At 45.1% G+C, this 22,559-nt stretch overlaps 2 protein-coding genes across 3 annotated transcripts in view; one reads left to right on the top strand and one right to left on the bottom strand.

Moving 5' to 3' along the window:
* Ogdh (oxoglutarate dehydrogenase Nc73EF) overlaps positions 1-11,805 on the bottom strand; it is a 129,326-nt gene extending 117,521 nt beyond the window's left edge. Inside the window, exons 1-2 of one of the 2 annotated variants that reach the window (XM_084609194.1) lie at positions 11,431-11,805; positions 3,263-3,487 (exon numbers count right to left, since the gene is read on the bottom strand). In XM_084609194.1, the coding sequence (XP_084465320.1) occupies positions 3,263-3,487; positions 11,431-11,670 (465 nt within the window). In that variant the 5' untranslated portion in view covers positions 11,671-11,805. The remainder of the gene's footprint in view (positions 1-3,262; positions 3,488-11,430) is intronic. The other variant, XM_084609193.1, reaches the window with a different exon arrangement.
* Positions 11,806-12,753: 948 nt separating this feature from the next.
* The window catches only part of LOC146183768 (DAZ-associated protein 2-like), a 46,147-nt gene continuing 36,341 nt past the window's right edge, over positions 12,754-22,559 (top strand). Inside the window, exons 1-2 of the mRNA XM_084609192.1 lie at positions 12,754-12,940; positions 13,101-13,187. Of these exons, the coding sequence (XP_084465318.1) occupies positions 13,143-13,187 (45 nt within the window). The 5' untranslated portion in view covers positions 12,754-12,940; positions 13,101-13,142. The remainder of the gene's footprint in view (positions 12,941-13,100; positions 13,188-22,559) is intronic.

Genomic DNA, 22,559 nt, shown 5'->3' with positions numbered 1-22,559 from the left:
AATATGCAACGTGCCTGGAAAGAGCCAAAACTCAATTTTTACAATGAACTATAATAACATGCAGTTGTTGTCAGTGTCCCTCTAAAATAAAAAAAAATCCCACAGTTGTGAAAGGATGCTATTCAGCGCTGCTGAAGGCCTGCATTTTCAATACAATATTCGAAAGAGGAAACTTCTCAATATGCAGTTGCTCTGCGAAAATGAGAAATCATATTGCTTCTACCCAATTTTCTAGCAGACTTGCCGCATTTATTCAGGTCACTCCAGTCGTTAAAGCCTGTTAGTTTTGAATGAACTAAAAAGATCTGAGGCAAAAAGGCTTTTGCTAGTATGTCAGGCAACCGACAAAACCCCTACTTCACGTTCATTCTATATCCACTAACCCGTTAATTTAGCAGCTTTGCTATTGAAAAATTGGACACACTGTATGCATATATTTTAGCCATTACAGCAGTATCTGGATGATCCAATAACAGCTCACATGAATTCATAAAATTCCCTGGCCAGAGTGCACTGTTTAGAATGTGCTGAGCTTCATCTTTTCCGCATTCTCTCCTGTGCAACTAACAATGATAAGAATGCAGAGTCTGGAACTCCACCCTCAAGCACTCAGTAGTCACATGACACGTACTGTAAGTACAGAGCAGTGGATGCGGCTCACACACCTGACGCTGAGTGGGCAGCAACGCGTAGCTATAACTGTCACTCGTAAACGTACCTGCACGAACATGTTTCTGCACACAAATTTTATTTACCTTGGATGATATCAGTTTGGATAACACAAGTTTTTCATGGCCACATAATATTCAGACAGCAGATCCTACTGAATCAGATACTGGTTTAAAGCAGCAATCAGTTGACCGCAATGATGCATTACAACCAATGCTCATAATGGGTTTAAAATCAAGTGAATACAGAGCCTACTGCAGAAACTGCATTTTCTGTGACTAAGGTCAGTGTGAGGTCAAGCACAGGCCTTTGTCACACAAGTGAAAATTTGACAACAAATCCCGCACAGCTTCGAAGTCCTAAGGAGCCACAGTGAAAGTTACAATCTGGCCATGCCGAAACTTCTGTCAACTTTATGTGCAGCCTGGGTCCAATGATTTCAGGGCCCCATTATTTGCTTCTCAGCAGTGCAGAGGGGAGCACCCATGATGCCACCTTGGAGACCAATATGTCTGCAGGGCGAGGAGAACTCTAGTCCTTACCTGTTCAGACATTTAAGCCCCCAGGGGAAGGCACTGTAAAGGCTCCACTGCAGCTCCGAAAAGCAAACCCTGAGGCTCAAGGACTTTTAAAAATTGCGTGTTTTAATGTCACGAAGCGATCCGTAAGCTATGATGGATGCCGTCGTGGAGGGCTCCAGATAATTTAAACTGCCTGAGGAACTCCAAATTAATGTGCACTGACATCGCAAAGCATTTTTGTATTTCACTTCCACCGAAATACGACTGCCACCAGCTGCCAGGGCTAGGATTGACCCCACGACCTAGAGATAAGCAGCAGAAAGACAACCCCAAAGAGCCAGTGTGGCACGTCTAAAACCTTTTGACCAAGGCTCTAAACAATGAGTCTACCATCAGATTTTCCATAAGACTTGGGCATGCAAGAGCTTAACCACGAGCCTTTGCCCTTTAACAGGCTGTCCCCCCCCATTGCTTACCCTACTGCTAACTACACTAACAAAAAATTGCAACAAAATTAACTTTCCAAGCAGCTCACATAGCTGACGCCTGATACATCTTGGCCTCGAAAGGGGCTGTGGAAAAGAATAGGAACAATTATTTATATCATGCATTAAAAGGATACTGATGCACCGATACGTAAAGGATATCTGCTTTACCATACAAACTATGTTGTGCCATAATGTAAGCTATAGTCATTTTCACAGCACAATAAAAAAGAAGAATTGATCATATACAATCAGGTGCATCTGCTTAGATCAAAATGCTGCATCGTGGCCACTTAGAGCCCCTGGAATCAGGTATGTTGCCCAATCGTGCAGACTTCAACAACCCTCTGGATGTCTCCTAGTATAGACAGTTGTGAATGCAGCAACCTAACACTGCTCCATGAATTTTACTGAGTAACTTAAATTGCTTCCTTTTGCCCATGTCTGGCAGTGTAGAGAAGATACTATACACAACGTAGTGTACTAAATAAGACGAAGTCCTAGAACAGGTGCACGAAATATAACCACTGACTCTGCGTAAGTGTTTGGTGTATATACGAGGTTCCATAGCGCGCATCAAAGAAGGGACAGAACAGCCCGAACCCCGACCTTCTAAGGTGTATATATGCACTGCAAATTGAGAGCTAATCGCCAATATTAAAAAGCTAGGCCTAAAAAGAGCCCCAAAAACCATTTTGCTTTTGATACTACCACTAGGTATTTGACAAAAGAGCATACAGTGAAAATTACTAGGCAAGTGCCACAGTATACTACTCTCCCCTTGCAATGACTGTACAACATGACATCACCCTAAGCATGTAAAAAAATTACCAAACACCATTACTCTGTCCTTCAATGTGTTCGGATATCTGCCTCAATGCTACAATTGAGTCCACCGGTCACACTACGTTTTCTCTACTACCACTTCAATAGGCACTTTTCTTATAACCCAGTTTTCATCAGGTCAGTGCAACTTCTGCCCCGGTACTGCTTTCTCACTGCCCAACTGTAGCTTTGACCAAATGCGGCAACTTTGTACACTTATCTCCACCCCTGTTAGGACTGCCACCGTCAAACAATAAAAGTTGGTCGCGCGACGCTTCACTCGACTTACAACAGCCAACATCCTAATTTTATTTATAGCCAGCAGTAAGCTCTGAAAGGTGTACAAAATGTGACGCTTGGCTAGTATGACTTATCAGCCCCTGCTGCACGTGTAGGCACACGCGCTCTGCTTCTTAAATGAACTTCTTAAGAGCAAAATGCCTCTCCCAATGTCTAGTACAGCACCTTTGTTTCAACTGCTCAAAACACCTGCACATCTTTAGGAATTGGCGTAGACCACTTCTCACAACAGCGCAAAGTACATTGGACACTAGGCATCCTTAAAGTGCATTGTGCAATAGTACCAGCAAGCCATGAAGAATGAAAAAAAAAAAAAAAAAAAAAAAAAAATCCAAACCTGGATATCTCATGGTAAGATGAAAATGTTTTCGGCCAGCGTGTGGACAGTCCAAGATATGGGATGTCCACGCGCCCAGCCTACAAAGTAATCACTCTCATTCATATGAAACCATGCGGCATCACCTGGTAGGAACGGATGATCGCTTGCACAGAAAGATGGTCATCGATGTCTCGCGGTGCGGCCTGGGTGCTTGGAAATTTAGATGGCACTGGCGCCGGTGCTGGAGTTGCCGCGGCGGCACGAGGCGCGGCCACTGCTGCCACGGCTGGAACCAGGGATGGCGGGGAGCTGTAAGCCTCGCCAGGCCCCAGACCAGACGAGGCAGCCCGGAAGAAGGCATCCCAAGACTGCATCCAAAGTAGAAAAATGAGAACCATCAGTTGCACAATCTATATCTGAATGCCTCTTTCCAACACACTGCAGGAGGTCAACACCGCTGCCATCCCAAGAGGAAGGACAAAACAGGAAAGGGCACAGCTTTAAAGCTGGATGGGATTGACTTTTGGCATTGCTATGTAGGCAGCACTATGCTGAATTCATTGAACCTAGCTGAATGCAAAATTCAAGGACTCTTCACCACTTCTAGAACAAAAACAAAACAGTGAGAAACCATGGGACGGCAGGAAAGAAAGAAGCATAGACACGAGCACTGCACTCGTGTCTGTGCTTCTTTCTTTCCTGCCGTCCCATGGTTTCGCATTGTTTTGTCAGTGCTCGTGTCTATGCTTCTTTCTTTCCTGCCGTCCCATGGTTTCGCACTGTTTTGTTTTGTTCTAAGTCATGAACCAACTAGCCCAACAATATTCACTTCTAAAATGTCTTGAAGGCCTTGAAAAAAATGTTTTGAAAAATCCTAGATTTCTGAGTGTTTTAGGAACCGCTAGGAACCCTGCAAAAGCATCTTCAAGCTAAAAACACAAAGGAGCAAGGCCATATGCAAACACTAAAAAGACATGAAAGCAAGACATCCGTCACAAACAGCACAATGAATGCAATGAAGCTAGAAAGAGAAGTCTGGCTCAATGAGACCCTGTACTGAACCGGATTCTATTGGAAAACTGAACAAATGATAAGAAATCTTGATACTTTGGATCACTTTTGCCAAAAATGTTTTCACATATCTATACTGCCAGTAAGCACACAATGACTCCACTAGAAATATTACTATCATGAAATTGGCCCGCCTGCTATTCCACATGGAGGACACTTTGCAAGGTTATCCTGGCCGAACCTTCTGCAGAATGTGTCATCACCATCAGACCATCTGCACCCCCTGCAGAACAAAGGTCTCTACTTGGACCGCTGGCAGCTGCAGCCACTATATACCCACAAACTTCCTGATCAGACTTTCTACTAACCCTTCCTGTGACCTTCTCTTGGAATAGGCCACCGGTTATACTGCCTTCCATTACACGCCTGCCCATGCCCATTTAGTTTTCTTCATTTCAACAAGAATACCATTAACTTGCATTTTTTCCCTGACTCATTTTGTGGTCTCCTGTCTCCTAACATTAAACCTATTATTTCCTTTCCATAGCTCACTTCACTGTCCTGAATTTAATTTCAGCGTTTTTCGTTAGTCTCCATGTTCGGCCCCCAGGTGAGTACTGATAAGGTACAGCTGTTATACAATTCTTCTCGAAGGATACTGGTAAGTTTCCATTTATAATCTCAGAGTGCCTGCCAAATGCACTCTTATAAGCACTTTTCTTAAGCATGCTTGCCTTATATGTCTACGAAGAAAAAGGAAAGTTGCTTTTTAAGTCTTCTATAGAATGAATTCATATGCTATGCAGTCAAGGTTCATATAAAATATTTCGCCTTACATTCAAGCAGGAGCACAGGAATTTCAACGCTGCAAAGGGGAACACTAAGGAAGGCAAGGAGTCTTTTTTTGATCAAGAAGATCATGAATCCAGTGGTCACACTTTTGCTTTCTTACCTCTGGCCTTTCAGCAGAAACTGTCAGCCTTGACAAGGAGAGTTATGGCACTCTTTACATCAGCATCCTTAAAAATAGTAGTAGCGGCTGCCTCCCACTGAAATTTGAGCTTTTTTTTTTTTTTTGTAGTCCTTTTTTTTGCGAAAGTTCCCACAATCGCCCTTTAGTGCCTTCATTTCAGACGTGCCTAGTGACTCTGCTGTGTCCTCTCATTCCCTTTCAGGCATTTCAGATCATTTATTTGCAATAGCTTGCTTGCATATGAGGAGGGCAGTCTAGGGAAACAAAAACACTTACACACCTGTACGTGAAGAACGCTGTTCCACAAAACAGCCAAATAAACAAAATTGTTAAATGAATGTTAACAGGTCAGAAATAATAAAACATAGCCTTGTGAAAGGCCCGTAGCCTGTTGAACTACATTTACCAAAATTCAATACTCAAGTACTATATGTGCAAGTCCAGTGCACGAAAATATTTACAAACAAGAATATGGAGCTAAGATAATGTAACAGTTCTATTCTGAATCCATTCTGTTTGTTTCTTCCCCTCTGTCTTTGCTGCGAGCAATGAAACATACGGTGTTTGTTGTTCCTTACTGGCTGAAGCCCAGCAACAGTGGGAGTACACTGCTAAGCAATGCTGCTTCATCAGTGTAATATAGCAGGAAAAAAAAAAAAATAAAAAAATAAAAAAACAAGACGAAACTGCAATAAAGTAATTGTATTACTTAGGCCCAGTTATGATCAATTTAAGCCACGCCTTGCCCAATGCATTTGAATAATGAGCAAATGACCCCATTTATTATCCAGTACACATTCACGAGTGACAGTGAAATTCTTCCTAAACATCTTAACCCAAAAAACCCAATACCATGATCAGCGGACGTGAACACTAAACTGGGTAAGGATAGAAACTACAGAGCAGTCTTACGGAGAATAAACAGGTCATAATGCATAAGATCCTCCAGGTACAGTAGAAATAAAAAAAGAGCATTTCTGCACTGCTGTTCCAAGGTAATTAAGGAATGACACCATGTTCTCAATTTCTTTTTTTTTTTTTTTTTAATTCTGAGCTTGAAACTTAATGGCCCTCGCGCGCGCGCGCGTGCGTGCGCGTGTGTGTGTGTGTGTGTGCGTGTGTGTGTGAAGCCAACATTTAGAACTCTCGTCTGTAGCAATCAAACTGGAAATGCTTTGGTAGGAATGTAGGTGCCTTAGCAGCCTGTGCAATGAACTAGGATTTTTGTGTTGCTCTGAGCTGAAGATAGCTACAGCCAAAACGTTTTTTCAAGGCGGACCCATTTCAGTTAAATTATCTTAATATCACAACTTATCCATGGCTTTCTAATAACATAGTTTGTTGACACCTTATTGTGCTAGTAAAAAGGATATCAAGTTTCATTTTAAAAAGTTCAGAGTAGTGGCATAATTCAGAACAGCGAAAAATTAATTTTTGAGAAAAACTAAATGTTTTGCAACAGTCTTCCTGGGCGCAGAGTTGTGTGTGACAGACCCACCAGGCTCGTAGCTGGGTCCCTCCATACCTTCTGCAAGTTCACCTTTTGCAGGTCACCTTTCATTTCGAATCTGTGGCTCATTACCAGTAGATTGATGCTCTGCATTCCTACAATAGTGGTCCCTGTTAGCGCATGGAGTGCGGTAGCCAGGTTCAACTGTGCCTTATTTATGGCACATGGGCAGGGAAGGCTATCGTGTGCCAAATACAAATCTGCTAATCATAAAATTCCGAGCAAGCCCCCGTCCACAATTCTTCACTGCCAATTTCACATTTCCGCACCGTTCGGAAAAGCTCAACCCCCCTACGCGCATTTATCACGAACCGCGCCCAGGAAACACTGGCCAGCCCCATCCAGTCGAAATTAAGGGTGTAGTGCACACGCTGTAGACGAGTTCTAAAAGAAAAACGTCACACACAAAAACGGCACCCAGACGCGCATTCCCGAAGCCCCGGGCATACACAGGACTAGCCGGGCGAGCGAGACATACGATGCGCGCCCTCGGAAAGCGGTCTGTCTAGTCGGGAGCCAAAATAAAACAAGACAATGGCTAACACATACATGCGGACGGCACGCCGTGAGAAAACGTCTGCGGCAGCGCGAGGATAGGTTGGTGTCGGTTCACCACCTCGAGCGAGAGACACACGATGCGCGCCCGCCAAAGAGCAGTCTGTCTGTTACCTGGGAGCCGAAATCAAACAATGGCTAACGCATACATTCGAATGGCGCGCCGTGAGAAAACGTCTGCGGCAGCGCGAGGATAGGTTGGTGTCGGTTCACCACCTCGAGCGAGAGACACACGATGCGCACCCGCCAAAGAGCAGTTGTCCACCTGGGAGCCGAAATAAAACAATGGCTAACGCATACATTCGAATGGCACGCCGTGAAAAAACGCCTGCGGCAGCGCGACGATCTTTAGCGGAGGAAGGTTTTGCCGTCGCCGTTCCGGCAGGGTTTGGCCCCACCCACACCCTTCCTTTCGCCGGCAGTTTCGACCTGCGTGAAGGGAGAGGGGGGGGGGGGGGGGTGAAGGAGGCGCTTACTCGGAATTTTACGGTATTACAAATTACAATAATTACAATGTACAAAAATTACAAATTACAACTATTACAAAGTTTTTACATTACAAATTCTTTGGCAGATGCTCATTAACTGTTCAGTTCGCAACATTGAAGACTGATGAAGGACGCCTGTCATTCCCTACCTGGTCGAGGCAATTTCACATTTGAGATTCGTACAAATGGCCATGGGTGCATGCGATTTTTAAACCTCGAGTTGCAGCTGGCCAGGCTTGTTTGTTGGCTGTATGGGCCAGTGGCCGCAAAGCCCATTCTCTTAATTCACAACGTTCAAGATGGGTGAAGAGTACGCTTACTCCGAATTTTACGGTATAACAAATTACAATGAATACAAAGTAAAAAAATTGCAAATTACAACTATTACAAAGTTCTCACAATATTAGAAATTCTTTGACAGGTGCTCATTAACTGTTCAGTTTGCAACACTCAAGACTAATGAAAGGATGGGATAGCATCGTATATGCCTGTCGTTCCCCACCTGGTCGAGGCAATTTCACATTTGAGATTCGAACAGATGGCTATGGGTGCATACGATTTTTAAACCTCAAGTTGTGGCTGGCCAGGCTTGTTTGTCGGCTGTATGCGCCAAAGGCCGCAAAGCACATTCTCTTGTTTAATTCAGAGCGTTCAAGATGTGTGAAGAATTGGATGTGTTTTCATGCCTGTACTAGGCAGCCTCAAAATTTCATGTCCCCACCAAAAGATTCCCATGGCTAGGTAGGTGGAAACACTTGGGAAACCGGATAAAAAAGACGGCGGGTGCTTCCACCCTAGGACACCAAGAAGAGACAAGAAAGAAGGCTGCATTCATCCCATATCTACACGGTGTGCCACATCATATGAAAAGATCTCAGCGTGACACAATGTGCAGGTGGTGTTCTTCACTTCTACTGGTGACACATGCATACGCCTACAGAGAACTCAATTCAAACTGCCCACATGACATAGCCTTGAAATGAAGACCATCTGGTCAGCGATTCCTATCCCCTTTCTTAAACGAAGTGACAAAGCAAAAGAAAGTGCATGGTTTAGTAGGATAGTGCAGGTATTTAGAACTGGGTCCAATAGGCTTTACCACATATCACCAGTAGATGTATTTGTGCTGAACTTCCTATGTGCCTCATGCAACTAGTTTCATTATCGGACAGATAAAAAGCATGATTTACTTATGCTGCAGAGGGCTTCAGAGAATGAATTTTTCTGTGTTGTGAAAATTTACATTAACTCATTTTCTGTGTAGTTACAAGCTCATCATTAGCACTGCCAAACAATGCTATTTAAAGTTAAGTGAATTTGAGATCATTACCTACCTGGAATTAGGATTATTTTTATAACAAGTGACAGACAGCACAGTCCTGAAAACAATTTTTTTTTTTTTCCCTTTCTGCCCAACCAACATCCAAAATTTCTAAAAGTTTGGTCAAATTCCTGCTACTTTCATAAATTCAACTTGTCACCTCAGTTGACAATACACTCCAAAAGTACACATGAAGTTTTGCATACAAGGCACTTCATAGAAAGGAAGCACAACACTACAGCGATGCAGTTTTCAGTATAAGTATTTATGCATAAGCGTTAGGTATGTGCTTTCATGTAGTTATGAGCGGAATGCTTTCGTACGTAGGCTGCTATCTTGTGCAGGCCCAGTTGCGCTGAATTTCATACAATCCCACGTATGTGCAATCACAACCTTGTGCCCTACAAAGGCCCCCTACAGAAAGCTCCTACACACGGCATCCATTCGAGCATATAAATGTACTGGTTTTAATAACAACAACATACAACATCTGCATTGATAGCTCTTAAATGCATATGTGCCCATGCCTCACACATATTATGGAGAAACCCAAACTACAAGGAAAAGGCAGTCGCACATAACTATGTAAAAATCCTAGAAGTACAGTATGTAAATATTTTGACAAACCAAGACATTCCAGTGCTATTTTGATTAAGGAAAACTATTTGCAGTCTCCATTAACTATGGAAAATTGCATTTGAAGAGCATCTGATATTGCTTTGAACTGTGCCCACTTGTTTTCATTTAATGAGAACTACACACGATCAACGTTTCCATGCCTACAGTTTCATGCATGTAAAGAAGGCGTCATTTAAATGTTTTAGCTGTATATCACATTTGCCTCAAGGGTACCTTCTTTAGGTGCCATGCGCTTCAATGTAATGTTGTCATCCCTATGCCTATGCAATGTCCGTATATGTCACAGCACCCTCGGTGGCCGAAATGAATCATTTGGAACAGTCAACAAAAGTAACTCTCTCTCTCATTTCATTAGCATCCCCTCTCACCCATTAACCCCGGGCGCGGTTGAGGTGTCTACGTTGAGCGTGACAATGTCTGCGTCTTTCCTTTCATAGCAACAAATTATTAACTAGCCCACGCAGTCTTTTGTGCCGCATTATCATAATACCAATGACCTGCCCACTCGAAAACAGTCATAGTTGATTTCGCAAATTCAATTCCCGTGCAGCCTCGGAACAATTTAACAGGTTAAAGTTGCAGAGTTCCACCCTGCGGTGAAAGTGAAACTCAACTGGGATCAGCTAGATCAATAGCTGTTACAACCTGCACCAAGCAGGTCAGGTTTCCCAGCACCTGACATCGAGCACAGTAGCCGTGACCAGTTTTCGCAATCCCTGCCCTTCCTGCACCTTCTAGACTGCCTCCTCAGTACGGCGGCGAAGAAACTAGGTCAAAGCTCGTCAAGGGCAACCACGCGGCGACCGACGCCTCGTCAGACGTTCACCTGACAGCATCCGGTACGGGCCGGTGTCGTGCGCAACGGCCGTCAATTTCGCGCAAGAAAACCGAAGTTGAGCCTCACGCTGCCAAGCAGCACAATCGTCACGGGACACTGACTGCGCGCACACGCAAGAAGTCGGTCATAAAGTAAAGTCACCACAAGGTGACCGCCGGAAAGCCAATTATCGTAAGAGAGCATTCTCCCGGCGTCCAGCGAGCACGGACCGACTTGCGGTGCAAATCGCACAACTCACTTCACATAACTGGAATCACGGCGCGGTCATTGGGTACACGTAGACAGCAAGCGGGCAGTGTTTTGAAAAGGCGCGAAAACCACGCACGGCATGAGCGCATGCTTTGTTTTTAGTTTCACAGAGGCAACTGCACATGCGGCACAGCGCGAAAAGCGCCACTCTGCTGCTTTCGGCACGAGAGTTTTGCTGTAGTTTTGAAACTGACAGCATTGACAGGCAGCGCGAAATACAGTTAGGAAGTTTTTCCCAGTGCTACGAGTACAGTACATACATGACGCAACACTCGCGTGGGCACCATCTCTCGCGGACGTCCAATACACTCCCAAACAAAATAAACCTGCTCGACACATAACGGTTACGAACGCATGGAGGCAGCCGTGACAAGCTCCTTGCATCGAAGGCCTTCTGACTCAAGTTAAAACAAAAAATGAACAACCAATGAGAAGTGCTTGGTATGTGCCCGTAATCAAACCCCCACGTCACCGCCATGCTAAACTGCTGCCAGCAACGACAGGGTTTAGCAGGACGACGCCCCGACAGAGGTGACTGCGGAACAGGGTGACATGAGCGAATAAGCGCTATCCACCAGTGACGACCGTCCCACGACCCGACCGTTGCATGCCAACAACCGAAATTGCAGGGCATTTGTCCAGGTAGCAAAGAATTGGGCGAGGTATTTATAGGTGCTGCATATTGCGCAGATTGCCAAATGCGCTAATCGAAAAAACGTCAACACACCTTGTGAACGGAGTTTGGATCCTTGGTCCATGCTCGATACATTTCTTCAACGTACACAGACGAGCTGCCGTTGAGGAACGGCTCGGCAGCGGCACGGGTCGCATAGCCCCGTGCGGGCACCTTGAGCAGATGAACTCCGAAACAGCCGCTGTTCGCCAGACGCGCGGCGCCCCATTTTTCGGACAACAAGGCCCGGGCGACCGGCGTCAATGACGCGGCCAGGGTCCTCGCTCGATCCATCGCTACCGAATGAATGAATGAACGATCCGCGACTCAAACCAGCCGACACTGACGCGAGACCCGCGCGCACACCGCTGGACCCCGACACCCGCTGTTCACTCGCCCTTCTCTTGTCTCTCCACAGCGGGCTGCGGTAACTCGTAGTCGCTCACCGCGCTCGCTACATAACACCGCTAATCGCGTGCGTAGCGTTGCCAGGTTTTTTCCTCTTTCGGCTCAAAAGTTAGTAAAATTAGCTCTTAACGCCAGCAAGGAAAACGTAAAAGTTGGAGTGAATGTTTTTTTTTTCTGTTTTCTACAACAAAGTAGGCATTTTAGGGTTTGTTTATATTTTTATTATTAAATAATTTTAACTTCGCATATGAGTAGGTACAAATGTTGGCCTAACGCGAGAAATGAAAAGTGCTTGATCATTTACGCTACAAAACGCGTGGCCCTGAAAAAAAACAAACAAAATGTACTAATCAATTTAGTGCAAATAATGGGCCTTTGAACTTGACTGCAACGTGTCACGACACGATTGTGATGTAAACGGGACAACGGCGGGACGGTTTTAGTTTTGGTTTTCATGTCGGCCGCGGCCGTCTCACCAATTTCACAAAGACGATTAACGAAAAAAAAATTCGTAGCGTTAAGTAAGCATTCTGCTCGCATCCCTGTAAATTACAGTGAACCGCGGCCATAGTCCGCTTATTTATTTATTATATTATTATTATTTATTATTCTTTTTTTTTTTTTTTTTTTTTTTGCAGACGATAACATGACATACACAGCTTTTAAGTGGCCTTAGGCCTTATTCTGCAGTACTAAATACGGGAGCTTAGTTATTCTATTTTGTACGTTTTTCCTTCATTTTATCTGCTTCTTGACAAAAAGAATCATTATTTTTTTTTATAACAATGAATCGAAACTGAAACCAGTATTTTTTGGTCGCAGTGTTTTTTTTTCTTCCAGCCGGTCTGTTCGCCATTGCGACCATTGCAAAAGAATCATTATTTTTTTTTTATAACAATGAATCGAAACTGAAACCAGTATTTTTTGGTCGCAGTGTTTTTTTTCTTCCAGCCGGTCTGTTCGCCATTGCGACCATTGCCGACAACAAAAACGTTGGTTGGGATAGCGCGCGCAGTGGCACAAGCGCACGTCCCCGCGAGGCTGCTGTTCGCTTCCTGCGCCTTCGGCAGCTCCTGGACGTCGCCGGGACCGCCGCTGCCTCGTCGACGAGACCAGCAGCTCACGTGGTGGTCGTGACGTCTCGGTGTGCCCTCGGGTAGGCGCCTCTCGGGTTGTTTACTGACGGCGCTGCCGCCGTCACGTCGCTATCAATCACCATTGCGACTCGGTCGTAGTCTCGTAGAGCTCTGCCTCCCCGCACTCTCGGGCCTGCTGCGTTCCGTGTCGTCTTTGCGATCGTAGCCTTCTCTGCGCAGGGTTCCAGAGGTTGTGCCGCAGCTGATTTTTCTGGTCGCATCATGAGCGGGTATTACCCTCCGCAGCAGAAGTCGGGCTACCCTCAGGTCAGTACCCCTAGCGCTTACCTCGCAAGTCGTGCGATGGGATCGACACGTCTCCCAGCTGCTCGCGTGAGCAGATTGGTGCTTGCATTTTGCTCCTGTCAACCAGGTAGCTCTACCGCATGCATTGCAAATACTGGGTGTCAAAAGAGTTGACAAAATGTTTAGAAAAATCTTCCGTCGTGACTTTAGGCCCACTCGCTCTCGACAAATGATTGCATTCGCTGGCTGTTCCTGCCCCTGTTGACACTAAATGTAGTTTGATCTCGCCTCATATTCCGTACGTGTTACATACATGTCATAGCAGTAGCCTTTTGTGTATTTTTCCGCGTCTTGTTGGTGTGTGTGTCGAAGTGCGGTCGTTGAACGTGGCACTGAACAAGTCTGCCTCCGAATTGGGTCTTTGCGCGACGTTCTAACGAACACGAGCTCGCGGGCTAGGATATTGTGCTCCACAAATATTCTAACTCATCCAGGCTACGTAATACCTGCATTCTTTCAAGGACCTGAAATGTCACGAAATCGCGTTGTCAACTCTATTATAAATTTCCATCTGCAATCGGTGTCAACCGGATGTAGACAATCTGTGAACGTGCCGAGCCAAACGAGTTATCAGCATATGCCTGCGGTTCTCGAGAGCTTATGCTACTCAACGGAAATTCGTGTGCCAGGCTTGGTCGAGCAGGCTCGCTCATATTAATTTGACCAGGAGCTGAGAGCTGGTGGCATTTTTTGCAACAGCAAGGCAGCGTCTGTATTTGCATTAGTGCTTTAGTTGTTTGTGCCACAGATTGTGGAGCATAGTCTTGTGTGCTTTACTGGCACCAAATGTCACTAGAATGCAAGAATACCGTTTGAAGACACACGAAACCCGAGAGGTGACAGTTTGAGACTATAACACTAAAAGTGTTCTGCCATTCTTTTGCTTGGTATTTACTCATTGTGTTCTTGTATGTAACAGTTCTGCCAGACTAACTACCATCTGCCGTGACAGCTGTAAAGCTGTATTGTTTTTGTCCAGGTTGTATCATTTACATGCTGTCTATAGCTACAAATAGCTGAACTCACAATTCCGTACTCCATGTAATGCATAAACAGCAGCAGTAAAAAAAAAAAAAAAAGTATTTCTTTAACCCCTTGCAGAACGGGGCACGGGGGCCTTTTCTTTCTTTGTTTCTTGGGTTTTCATTTTGTGGCTATAAAAGCAGCTTCATTTAGCACCTCTTGGAGTTTGGTACGTGCAAGTTTTTGCCTGGACAATTACCTGGACGCCATAAGCAGCAGAGCTTATAGCGTCCAGGTAATTAGTTTCCAGCTAAACAAACATGCTCCACTGCAGCAGCACCTTCTTGCTTGCTGTGTGTTGAACATTAGGCAGGTATTTTTATTTTACAAGTGCATTTATTTTGCAAGTGCACGGGCAGTTGCTGGAAAAATGGGCTCTCAGAAGCAATGCAGTGTTGCAGCATTATGTATTCTGAATCACCAGAGTTCCAGTAGGAGGGCCATATGTATAGGCACTGTTTACTGATCATTGTGTTATCAGTGGAGGGCCTGGAAAGAGACATGATAAAGTCCAATATTTCACCCTAGGCAGTAATCAGCTGCAGCTAGAAAAGGTTCAGAGCAGTGGCCTGCTATCTTATAAGTGCAGGCAGACCTGATAAAGGGAATGCTGATAGCGGCCTAATATGCATGTTATGGCCTATGGGTGCCCTCACACATTGGCCACAGTATTGGGTGTGATATGGGATTTTCCCCCTCCAGGAAATTACTTCCTTTGTGAAAACCTTATTAATTATCAATAACTTCTGACCATAGGGTCAGGGATCTGTTGATTTACTTGGTACATCCTGAAATTAAAAGCTACCTCTCAGGTCACCTAACTGCATGCAGCCATAAATTTGTGCTACTTCATATTTGTATTTGAACATAAGCAGTTTATCAGCTTAATTACGTACATCAGCATGCTTGTCAGTACCATGGCATTATGTTATCAAGAACGTGGTTGAAGAATTCATTTTTGCCAAAGACAGCAGCTCTGCACTAATTAAACGAAACACATTGGCTCCTGCTTTGTAGTGCAACTTTTAACACATACCGAAGTCTTCCACTCAATTGTCTATCAAGACGCTTTTATTGATTTGAATCCAGGGCGATCATTTGAATGCAGGTCAGTGAAAAATGACAAAACTAGTTTTGCAAATTGATGTCACAAGATCTTTGCTTTTTTTTTTCTTTCATTTATTGCCACCTCCAGGCCAGCTTAAGCTCTGTTACTGGGCGCCTTAGCAGTCCCCTCCTTGTTACAGTGGTTGTCCTGTTGCATTGTCAGGATAGATTGGCAGTTGATGTCTCCTGTGGGATGTCACGAAACAAAGGAGCAAACTTCTTGCGTCATTTGCAACTTCTGCACAGCACACCTTTCTTGAAGGTTCACAGCCGCTTCCTACATCTGCCCACACTGGCTGTGTTCCACTCACCGTCAAAAGCTCACAGGATCGGTTGAAATATAGAGCATGCTCTTTTGTTGTGCTTGTGATGCACATGAGATCTGCTCACATGAACAAGCTGTCGCACCATGCAGGACAGCGATAGGGTCTGTGCCTATGAAGTACTGTCTTCTGATGACAAACAGCATGCTCCCATTGGAAAGGAAACTTTTATCATCTGAAACTAAAGACCGTAAAATGTGGCACAGAAGTGTCACCGCCACTGGCAGTTTTCACTAGTAAACTGTCGGGATGTTAATATTTTACTGCAATGATATCCAAGGCCCACAGCACAGCACCATTTGCATCGAGCCAGCGATCACGGAAGCCGTAATAGTCTCAACGTCTACATCAACATGTGTTTGAACCAAGTAGCAGGCAAGTTGAGGCAAAATGTGCTTTGCGATGGTAGTGCACGAGCCCAAGTGTCCTTCATTATGACATCTGTTGTGGCTCACATGCAGCTTCTGGGACACTGTAGACAAACAGAATTTGACTGGCAAAGAGGCATTCTTAGTGGAAATGGAGCCTTTAAAAGACCAGAAAACTAAATGCAGGTGGCACTAGAACTAAGCAAAATGCATGCTTTCACATTAGTTTTCATGCAGACCCAGGGGATATATATGATCCGGTGCAGCTTAAGTCTTCAGTGACTACCACTCAGAATTTCCCCATGGCATAGTGTTGCGCTAACATAATGTAGGCTTTTCTTATCGAATAAAGTTAAAGAATTTTAATGACAAAGGGCTGTTAACATATAGCAGTGAAATGTCAGAAGGCTGATATTGTTTGCTGTTCGGATTGTAAGCCAAAAAGAGGATGTCTTAGCCCATGACCTATTATTGCCTCCTGCTGTTTTCAAAAATCCTGTTTTACTATAGGCTACACCTACGTTCACTTCAAAATGGCACCAACTAGCCCTTTTATTACATGATGAGTTTATTTATTAGCTTTGAGGACATTGTGAATTTGAATTTAGTGCAGGTGTATTTAAGAGCTATATTTTTCTTAACCATACATGCGCCTTAATTTGCTACTGGAAAACATGAGCATAGCTAGAAAGGGCCAGAGAATCAATTTTTCACCAGAAAAAAAAAAAAAATGTATGGAGTTTTATAAAGTGCCCCTTGAAACCCTGCATAGCGAGAAACTATCACTGTTTGGCCTGTCTGTTACTATGCCTTTGTTTCCTTGCACCTATTTTTTTTTTTTAATTGAGGACAGGGTAGCTCCTGAATATAAACAGATTACACAGCCAGAGCGATATAAGAGTGCTTTGTTACTTGTTGAAGGTAATAATTCCCATAAAAAAGTTGGAAAATAAGATCACAGGCTTGTGAAAGAAGCGCTTAATCTGGCCAACTTCTAGCCCCATGAGCAAATTATTAACCCCCCCCCTTCTACCATTTCAAGCTGGGCCAACTGACCAAGCTTCTGCTGCTGCTTATTTAGGAAGCAAGTTGTGCCCGCAAACAGCAACGCAAAAACATCACCAACATTATCAGTTTGAGTGCCATTGGGAAATGTTTTCGCGTTCGCTCGTGGGTGTGCTTATCGCAGCGTGACTGCATGAGAAATCAAGCAGGCCTGCCTGTAACCTTTTCCCGTCTGGGAAGCAGTATTGTTTTTGACTCCCAAGTATGAGGAAATAAGCTAGGAGTTCTCGTAATGGTAGCCGATACTCTTCAGGCAACAGTGCATTCCAAAGGGAAGCAGGGGTTAGGTGGCCGCAGATGGCGCAAAGCGAGTTGGGCATGTTTTAGGCATGTGGGAAGAGGCTGTAGTCCCTGAGTGGGCGCGCCATTGGCTTGTAATGTTACCGTTGTTCGACCATTTAATACATGTTACGGATCGAAACTGTTCTGGCCGAAAGGTACCACCTACTGGCTCTTTATACCTCGTGTTATTGGCACCTGAAGCAGACCCTCCGCCTTGGTTCAGTGCATGGGTTTGCCATGCGGCTGTTGGTGCCAAGGTGGCGGGGCTACGGCAACCTCATTTCGATTAGAGGCGGAACAAAAAAAAAAAAAGAAGGTTTACGTCCTTCTGCGACGTCTTACAACGCTGTGTCACGTTGGGCCGTTATACAATACCAGCAGGCGCCGACTTAGTTTACTGCGTGTGTTAGCTCATGGCGCGACGCTGAGGGTCGCCGCTGTTCAGTGCACAGAGAGCAGTCTATATTGCTAACCGTCTCTTGTTGTGAAACCGTCTGCGGTCCCCGCTCTAGCCGAGGCCCCGGGGAGACGACCGCTAGTGAAGCCCTAGCTGCTGCACTCGAACTGGGCCGTTATTTCTCTCTTGCAGAAATGTTTCACCGCGGTGTCGGCATGCAACTACAGCGTTTGCATTCCTTTGGGCAGCTCAGTCATTCCAGACGCTTCTCTCTCTCTCGGCCAGCTTTCCTGGGTTGGAATGTCGGGTGCAAATGTGCGATAAGCCCTCGCGGCCTGAATAGAAGCCGACCATTAATGGAACGTTTTCGCTCGGTCAAACAATATGTGGTCCGTATACCTTTTTTTTTTTTTTTTTTTGCAAGATTAAAGAAAGAAAAATGTAGCTTGACGTTAGTGCCGTCTTTAGCTCATATAGCTGTCTCGCGTACAAGGTCTGGGGTCCAATAATAAAAAAAAAAAAGACACTGCAGTATGATCTGGATCTGAACTAGTTTAAATCGAGCTCATGTTTAAGGAATTGCGCGGCATATCAGCCGACCTCAGCCATACAACCTTTGCTGCCAAAAAAAAAAAAAAATTTCAATGCAACATGCTACGGATTTGTTTGAGTGGACTATCTGGCAGACTAGAAAAAAAAAAAAAAATCAAAGCTCGTTTTTACGTTTTCCTTTTAGGCTTAATTATGCCTCGTCTTACCTCGTGCTTGTTCGTTATTTGCGGCTTTTTTTATTTTTTTTTTCGTCGGTCAAATGCCGAGAGTAGTTCGTTACTGCGCCAGACGATTACACCTTGTCGGCTGCGCGTGCACTGGCAACTGTCTCCTGTCTGAAACGGCTACACTCCGACGGGAAAGTATTGGCGAATGTGCACGGCTCGCCGATGGGAAAGGAAGCTTCCAAGCCGCCCTGGTGCCCTTGTTTTCTCAGGACGTTTTCCTCGGCAGCCGGTTTACCTATCGGTAGGAGATGGGCTTAAAACTTAAAACGGCAATGGGCAAGTTGTTGGAAATTAATGCAAATATTCCTTGAGGAAATGAGAGGTGCAGTAACTTTCTCCCTTCTCGGTACGGCCTTTAAAGAAGAGAGGTAAATAGTAAATTTGCGTCCTAACATGCAGGCTTTCGAATAAGTTTTCCCCCCTCCCCACCCCCTTGATTTTTTTTTTTTTCTTTTTAGCACGCAGTGGCAGTGCACTGCACACGGGCGCCTACTACATGGGGCTTCCGTCGAAACAACGGCGGTCGATATTGAACCCAACTTCTTGGGCTCTGCGGTAGAATTCACTGATCCACCGCGGCGGCGCGCACATGTTGTTGAAAACAGTTTTTATTTTGGCGCATGGTTTTGCTTTGCGAATAAATCGTCAACATGCGCAGAAAATGTTTCCACCTTAGCTTTAGCTAACGAAAAAAAAAAAGAAAAGAAAAACATCGCATTGGTCTAAATTCCATCCACTTCTCATATACCTTTAGTGGGAAAGAGAAACATGCAACTTGAATTTGCTTTTCCATGCTGATTACTTTTGGAGAGTAAATGTTTAGTGAAGTTCGCTTATTTGTCACACGAACCGCAGTTTGTACATATTTAATGCTCTGACAACTACAAGGCGCGTATTAATAGCACCTTCAGTCACGGCTTATGCACATGTGTCCGGAACTTGTTTTCCGTCAATGTAGGTTTCTGCAAATATGTAATGGTAAAGCGTCCTAATGCCTGGAGCGTGTATGTTTAGCCCTTTGCGACAAGTTTCGTAAACTGTTTTTTTTACCCAGTAGCGCATACAGCGGGTTCAGTCGAAAGGCCGTGGGCGTAATTAACCCAGCGAATTGAGGCAAAGCGCCGGAAAAAAATACGCGCGTCATTAACACTTTTCCGGACTCTGTGCCAAGCTCTCAATGCAAAAAAAAAAAAAAAGAATTGAATCAAAATGCGGTATTAGAGGACGCCATCTCGTCTACTCTTGAGGCGAATATCTGCGAACTTACTGTGCCAGCCATGCGCGGGAAACAGAGAATCCTGAAGATGTACGCTTCAGTGCTTTCTCCAAATACTTACGTCGACCTAGAACGCATGCGTATTCGTCGGCTTGTTCAACGCGCATTGGTGTATTTAAAAGCCGTGGAATTAGCCAGACTGTTTGCATATTGACTTCTTGCCGTGTGGTCAACAGGAGTGCAGTTGTCATATTCAAAATAGTCAGTCGTGGCGCGGTATGTCTGACTCGGCCCGAGAGAAACTGACAATAAACATCATCAGCTTTTCTTTTCTTTTTGGGTGCTAATATCTAGCCTTGCTGTTTATAAAAAGCGATTTGTTGACGCTTTTCCCACCACAGTATCTGAGTTAACAGTTTTGTTAACATTCGTGTCGTGTCAAGTGTTTGGTTGCTGGCGTTGCCGTCAGGGTAGCAGATACATCGTACAGTGAAGCGTCTAGAGGATAACAGAGAGAACAGGATAATAGAGAGAGCAATCTCGTATAATGGGTGCAGGCGATGCTCACTGGGAGCGTCTGCGCGCTGCTCGTGTATTCGAATGGGGAGAACCAGAGCTCCCTCTTCAAGCTAAGTTCAGACAAAGAAAAAAAATGAGAGGGGGATGGGTGTCGACGTCCATTGTCCGCAAAAACAGCCACTGCCACACGCTTTTTTGTGAGCTCTAAGGCAGCTGTGGTTTGAAGGCAAATGCAACTATAAAGCAACGTTTGCTCGGCGTCGCGTCAGCATATCGGCTATTGACTCCTCCGGAGCGCTTTTAGCGAGGCGGCTTATTAGGAAGACGCAGATGTCTGGCGATTCGGAATCTCACGGTCGGCGCCGGAAATGCGCTGTAGGCAGAGATTGATTGGGGCCAGTGACTAGCCACACATCGGCAGCGGCTTCCGGATTAATCCGAGCCGCTATGCCCGCCCACCCGTTGGCCCCCTTGAGCCTGCTGATTAGGATGGGTAATTAGCCTGGATAATCGACCGAATGTCTGCGATGTTTTCCACAGCTCAATCTGGGCACGATTGTTGTGTTAACGGGACGCCGAGGGCACAGAGCGGCGGTTCAGGCTTAGGCAGTGGGAATGCACTCGACACTTCTCTGCACGCAGTATTCTTGGCGGCTGTCTTCTGAAAAAAAAAAAAAAAAAGAATGACGGTGTAGGTCATTTTTCACGCGAGTCTTCAGTCATTTTGAATAAAACAAAAATTATCTGCCATCATTAATCAAGGTTCCTTCATACTGCCCCGGCCAAAGTGTAGAGCCTTATTCGGCGATCAAACTCTCGTTATCGTTCACCTAGCCAAGAACCCGATTTAATGATTATATTGGAAATCAGGAAGAAATGAAAATAGGCAGGATATGTAGTGCGTAGAGAGGACAACTGACGGTCGTTTAGGGTAACAAACTGGATTCTAAGAGAAGGAAAGCGTAGCAGAGGGCGGGAGAAAGCTAGGTGAGCGGATGAGGTTAAGTTCGCAGGGGTCAAGTGGATGCAGCTTTCACAGGACTGGGTTAAATTGGAGGAATAGGGGAGAGGCCTTCGCCCTTCAGTGGGTATAGTCAGGCTGAGGATGGTGGTGATAACCAACAAGAGGAAGTACCTTATACATCCGTTTTAACATGCCTTAGCTACGCTTGCGCTGCATAAACCCAATAAGCCATTAGTATATCATCTCCACTGCGGAACGCGTGAGAAAGGTTCAAATATCATGCAGAGGCGGGCTCCGTAACCTTTTTGCCGCACATGTACGTGGTCGTGACAATGTTAGCAGGAAGAACAGACAAGAAGGTGCAAGAGGAATACACAAAACACAGGCGATAACAGGAAGAAATTTGAACAATTCTAGCTACGACACCACGTGAAAGGCCGAGGGCAACCAGAAAATGCCTTAAAGATAAAAAAATGAGCATGCTTTCAAAATACAGTGGGCGCTAGACATCACATAAGCTAGAAGCAGACCTACCCCCGGGTCCCCAAATGGGCCAAGCAATCTCGTTTGGTATTCATCGTAGTCGTCACTGTGCCCTGTGTACTTGTGAACATACGCACAAAGTCGACGCCACTTTTCGAGAGCGGGTGAAGTGAAACCTCGTCGCGGCTGCTTTGCTAGAAGCATATGATCAGTGAAAGTCACCTGTGTCGGCTACAGTGCACGCGCGTTTATTCCTTTTTGATTACAAATCTTGTACCTTCATTCAGTAACGTCCGGGTCGTAACTAGAACTCGTGCTCTTTCTCTGCAGCGGTAAAAAGATATTGTTTTTACCGCGTTTCCTGTTGCACTGCGCTTCTTCCGGGCTAGTGTTGGAACAGCTGCGCCGTATGTTTGCGCCAGACTGCTTCAAATAAATAATCCTGCTACGTGCTGCTACAAAGTCGAGTTCTTGCTCCCTTTTGCGTCACACCTGCGCCGAACGGCCATTGCAAAAAAAAAAAAAAAAAAAAAAAACCGAGACTGAAGCCGGGCGCGCGCTTCTTTCAGAACTGCTACAAAAAATAGTCGTACTTTTTTTTTTTTCTAAAGTAGCCCTAGTATATTGAAAAAAATTAATAGTTTGGTAACAGAATATGGTGTTCGATTTGAGCTGTACCGCGCATTTCCATTCGTAACTCCCGAAAAAAAAACGTCCGAAAATCACGCACTTTCGGAGGATTCCGGAAATTTCGACCACCTGGGGTTCTTTAACGTGCACTGACATCGCACAGCAGACGCTCCTGTG

The sequence above is a fragment of the Amblyomma maculatum genome, chromosome 7, assembly GCF_055883805.1.
Source record: "Amblyomma maculatum isolate TAMU_Amacu chromosome 7, ASM5588380v1, whole genome shotgun sequence".
Taxonomy (NCBI): domain Eukaryota; kingdom Metazoa; phylum Arthropoda; class Arachnida; order Ixodida; family Ixodidae; genus Amblyomma; species Amblyomma maculatum.
This window is presented reverse-complemented; position numbering and strand designations above follow the sequence as displayed.